Source organism: Salmo salar, chromosome 14 (genome assembly GCF_965601325.2).
Source record: "Salmo salar chromosome 14, fSalSal1, whole genome shotgun sequence".
Lineage (NCBI taxonomy): Eukaryota > Metazoa > Chordata > Actinopteri > Salmoniformes > Salmonidae > Salmo > Salmo salar.
Window position 1 is genome coordinate 89359935 of NC_138304.1, and position 5327 is coordinate 89365261.

The 5327-nt window shown below is 37.7% G+C and overlaps 1 protein-coding gene across 4 annotated transcripts in view; it reads left to right on the forward strand.

Annotated features, from left to right (window-relative positions):
* Nucleotides 1–4892, forward strand: part of LOC106570424 (heat shock factor protein 1) — a 33921-nt gene extending 29029 nt beyond the window's left edge. For 2 of the 4 annotated variants that reach the window (XM_014142744.3, XM_045694874.2), the window contains one exon: nucleotides 1251–4892. In XM_014142744.3, coding sequence (XP_013998219.3) covers nucleotides 1251–1459 — 209 coding nt within the window. In that variant the 3' untranslated portion in view covers nucleotides 1460–4892. Of the gene's footprint in view, nucleotides 1–1247 lie in introns of all 4 variants that reach the window. The other 2 variants (XM_014142743.3, XM_014142745.3) reach the window with 1 other exon arrangement.
* Nucleotides 4893–5327: the final 435 nt, after the last annotated feature.

Sequence of the window (5327 nt, forward strand, 5' to 3'; positions counted from 1 at the left end):
ATTACCATGACATCTAATTCCTTATGGAATCCAGCCTGAAGGAGGACACCAACAATCTGAACTTTTACATGAACCCCAACCGGCTGTCAAAGTTATTGCTAGGCTGGAAGGTGTAATTTGAAAGGACTACTTAGATAGTTGTTCCCGTTTACACAATCTCAGTAACGCTTGCAATAAATCCAACCACTAACCCAATCTGTATGTTATTTATCTTTGCATACCATAAGATCAATAACAACCAATGTACAAAACAAAGATATTGAAACAAACAATTCAAAATGATCTACCTGCAACAAAGTATGCTGCGAAATATGATAATGAGGCCTCTGTCACTTCTTGCAATATGTAGAAAACACTCCAACATTTCCTAGTTGTTTAAAATTGTAGGTAATACTTTATTTGTATAGTCCATCCATAGATGCTCTCCGGACTATCTATAACATTTCAACTCTCCTAACCTTAACTGTTACCCTAACTCTTATTCTAACCCTAACCGTAACCTTAGCAAGCAGTTGCTTATCAACAGATAGTTTGTTGATAGTATGTTATCCAAATAAAGTGTGACCAAATTCTAAACCGTTTGCCTAATTTAAGTTTGTGACACAACTTTGGACCAATTAACCACTGTTCAAATACTGTATTTTTTCAATAAACCAAAACATTGTATTTTCTTCTGTTTTACAGCTTAGCATGTGAAAAACTAAACTTAATAACGGGAAGCATGCAAATGGATCTACTGCTTTTCTGACTTGCTTTCAATGAGAATGACAGATGTATAACAAATTTCTATGTGAATTTAGTCGGATCGCCTAAAAACCATCATACTCCACGCATACTACTCATCATACTACATAATACATACTACTCATCATACTACATAATACATACTACTCATCATACTCCATAATACATACTACTCATCATACTACATAATACATACTACTCATCATACTCCATAATACATACTACTCATCATACTACATAATACATACTCCATAATACATACTAGTCATCATACTACATAATACATACTACATACTGCGGAAATGAACACACTTGAATCAACCTTTAAAATGTCATATTGAAAAAACATTAACACTTTCAATGTAATACTTCATGCAGTGTACGCTAAAGAAGTGTAAAGGGGCTATGGAAACTCCATAGATATCTAGTTAAAGTTAAAGAAAATAAAAAGATCTCGCTGTCTTCATAGATCATAGTTTCATGTTTTTCTATGTTGATTAAAGCAGGGAAGCAGCTGGTCCAGTACACCTCCCAGCCAATGCTACTGACTGACCCACTGACCAATGAGAATGGCGGAGCGGACCTCCCCATTCTGCTGGAGCTGGAGGGGGACTCGTATTTCACCCAGGACCAGGACCCTGAAGAGGACCCTACCATCTCGCTCCTCACTACCGACTACCACACAGCAGCACCAGACAAGCCCGAACTATCCTAAAGCGTTTTTTTTTTATCAAGTGATGTATTGCAGTGTGTTTTTGTTTTTTTGTCATTATGTTAATGTGCAGATGATGAAAAATCAACCTGTTAAAAGATGTATTATTATGGTGTTCATTATTCTCTGAGCTATTGATTTTCATTCATTTTAAGGCTTAAACTACTTATTGAAAGAATTTTGCTTAGATGAATCAAACCAAATGTTCGACTTACGCTACTGGCATGGTTTATTCAGCCCATGGAAAGGACTTCCTGGGTTGAATTATCTGTGATCTTACTGGCGGACATAAATAAAGCTCAATCATAATCATTACTAGGTCAAGTTTTAAGCATTGATCACCAAGCTCCTTTAATTATTAAAAGTGGAAGTATGCAAAATAATTTTGTTATACCAAGGGTAAAGATCTAATACATTTCAACGGTGTGTGCGTGTGTGGTCCACGACTCCACCTGAATCATTTCTTTCTTGTCAACTCGGTTCTTTTAGACTCACTATCCAAGGGATGTGGCTTGACTGTTTCTAGAAGAAAAAAAAACGGTTTTTCTGTTTCTTTTTTTAATGTTTAGGTTCTTGCGCTTTCACCTGTTGATATAAGGATAGTACCTTAATCATAATTTTTTAAGTGTTTGAATCTTTGTGCTGCACCAATATGTTGTTTTATTCACATTAGATGCAGGAAGTGTTTTCTTTGACATTTTCCCTTGCATAATTCATAATGGAATGCTGTTGGTATTTCAGCACCTTATAGTTATACTCTCGTATCTAAGATTGTTCCATTTTATTACTTGTTGTTTAAAGAACCATACATTAATTTATTTTAGACAGAGTTCTCCAAAACACCAAATACTACTTACTCTAGCCCTCAGAAGTGTCAATGTTCACATAGTCTGGATGACAAAATCATATTGATTTTTTAAGTAATATAATGAAACATTGAGTATTGAATTGCAATTCATATTTTTTTCTTTAAGCATTTTTTCTTAAAGACTAGATGACCAACTGTCAATAAAATATTACACGTCAGACATCTGAATGGCATAGAGTTTTCTACTAGATAACCCATCTGCCTTTGTTCACAGTAAGCATTCATGTCTTGAAATCGAACTGATTTGGTTTAGATTTCTTGAAACCGAATCCACTGACTTAAGACTGGCCTTTGTACAATTGTACAATAGACTGCTTTTAAGATGCTTTCTGTATATGACAACAGATTGACATAATATCCTGGGTTAATCCTTCTATACCAGCCAGCACATCCCATTATGTGGATTGCTTTTTGGGATAGAAATTATTTGAATTTAAAGCAGGATTCCATGTACAGTGCATTCGGCAAGTATTCAGATCCCTTGACGTTTTCCACATTTTGTTATGTTGCTGCCATGTTCTAAAATGGATAACATTTGTTTTTTCCCTCATCAATCTACAGACAATACCCCATAATGACAAAGCAAAAACAATATTTTAGAAATGTTTGTAAATGTATTAAAATACAAAACTGAAATATCACATTTACATAAGTATTCAGACCCTTAACTCAGTACTTTGTTGAAGCACCTTTGGCAGTGATTACAGCCTCAAGTCTTATAGGGTAGGACGCTACAAGCTTGGCAGACCTGTATTTGGGGAGTTTCTTCCATTCTTCTCTGCAGATCCTCCCAAGCTCTGTCAGGTTGGATGGGGAGCGTCGCTGCACAGCTATGTTCAGGTCTCCAGAGATCTTTGATCGGGTTCAAGTCCGGGCTCTGGCTGGGCCACTCAAGGACATTGAGACTTGTTCTGAAGCAACTCCTGCACTGTCTTGGCTGTGTGCTTAGAGTTGTGTCCTGTTGGAAGGTGAACCTTCACCCCAGTCTGAGGTCCTGAGCGCTCTGGAGCAGGTTTTCATCAAGGATCTCTCTATACTTTGCCCTGTTCATCCTTCCCTCAATCCTGACTAGTCTCCCAGTCCCTACTGCTAAAAAACAGCCCCACAGCATGATGCTGCCACCACCATGCTTCACCGTAGGGATGGTGCCAGGTTTCCTCCAGATGTGACGCTTGGCATTCAGGCCAAAGAGTTCAATCTTGGTTTCATCTGACCAGAGAATCTTGTTTCTCATGGTCTGAGAGTCTTTAGGTGCCTTTTGCCAAACCAAAGTCATGTGCCTTTTACTGAGGAGTGGCTTCCGTCTGGCCACTCTACCATAAAGACCTGATTTGGTGGAGTGCTGCAGAGATGGTTGTCCTTCTGGAAGGTTCTCCCATTGCCACAGAGGAACTCTGGAGCTCTGTCAGAGTGACCATCGGGTTCTTGGTCACTTCCCTTACCAAGGCCCTTCACCCCCAATTGCTCAGTTTGGCCGGGCGGCCAGCTGTAGGAAGAGTCTTGGTGATTCCAAACCGCTTCCATTTAAGAATGATGGAGGTCACTTTGTTCTTGGGGACCTTCAATGCTGCAGACATTTTTTTGGTACCGTCCCACGACACAATCCTGTCTCGGAGGTCTACGGACAATTCCTTCAACCTCATGGCTTGGTTTTTGCCCTGACATGCACTGTCAACTGTGGGACCTTATATAGACAGGTGTGTGCCTTTCAATATCAAATTAATTTACCACAGTTGGACTCCAATCAAGTTGTAGAAACATCTCAAGGATCATCAAGGGAAACAAGATGCACCGAGCGCTAAATTTTGAGTCTCATAGCAAAGGGTCTGAATACTTATGTAAATAAAGTTATTATATATATTGTTTTTTATAAATAAAATATCCAAAAACCTGTTTTCACTTTGTCATTATGGGGTATTGTTTGTAGATTGATGAGGAAATGTTTTTATTTCATCCATTTTAGGTTAAGGCTTTTAAAGTTTTTTATTTTTTTTACAATGACGGCCTACACCCTGGCCAAAACCGAATGATGCTGCGCCAATCGTGTGCCGCCCTATGGGACTCTCAATCATGGCCGGTTGTGATACAGCCTGGAATCGATGCAGTGCCTTAGACCGCTGCGTCACTCGGGATCCCTTTAACATAAAGTAAAGGGGTCTGAATACTTTCCGAATGCACTGTATATCCTCCAATGTCGAATCAATCAAATGTATTCATTTCTTTTCTGGAAGCCTGTTTCCCTCGAGCGTTCATATTTTATAGTCAAATCCTTGTTTAGGAAAACAAATGAATCATTGAATCTTGGTTCAAGTGTGAGGAACTTTGTGAATTTACGCATACTTCCCCCAGAGGTTGTTTTGAGTTTGTTCAAACAGTTTTTTTTGGAATTAAGTCCTTTTAAGAAAGGGGAAGTATTGGACTATATTGATGTGCTGAATTGTACATTGTTAAGCACTTTTACCAGTTCCACCATAACACAATGGCACAGCCTGAGAAACCCAAATTACGCATGAGAACAATATTTTGTGTATGGTATGTTTTAAATAAACATGGATGTTTTGAAATAAATTATTTGTATATCCATAATACGTTACTGCATTTAAGGTTATATTTTAGTTGTAAATAATGGCTGATTAATCAGTTGAACAGGCACATGGATTGCATAAACATTGCTCCCCACTTCCGTATGTGAAAAATCTGGAGAAAAATGAGTTTGATGTTCAAAATAGATGTTCCTTTTAATGTAGAGATTACTTTGATATACATTTCGCAATGTACAATTTCTGACACAAAATGAATATTTCTCACATTTTCTAAACTGGGAAATACAGTACTTGTGGAAATTACAAAATAACAAAGCTTCATAAAGATTCAGTATATTGTTTGAGCTTTTGTACAATGATATTCATACGGATGACACTTTTGTATGAGCCATATTCAGAGGGTTTTCCTTAATACCCTCGTCTTTTTGTCATATATGCAACGAATTAAACAAAACGTCTA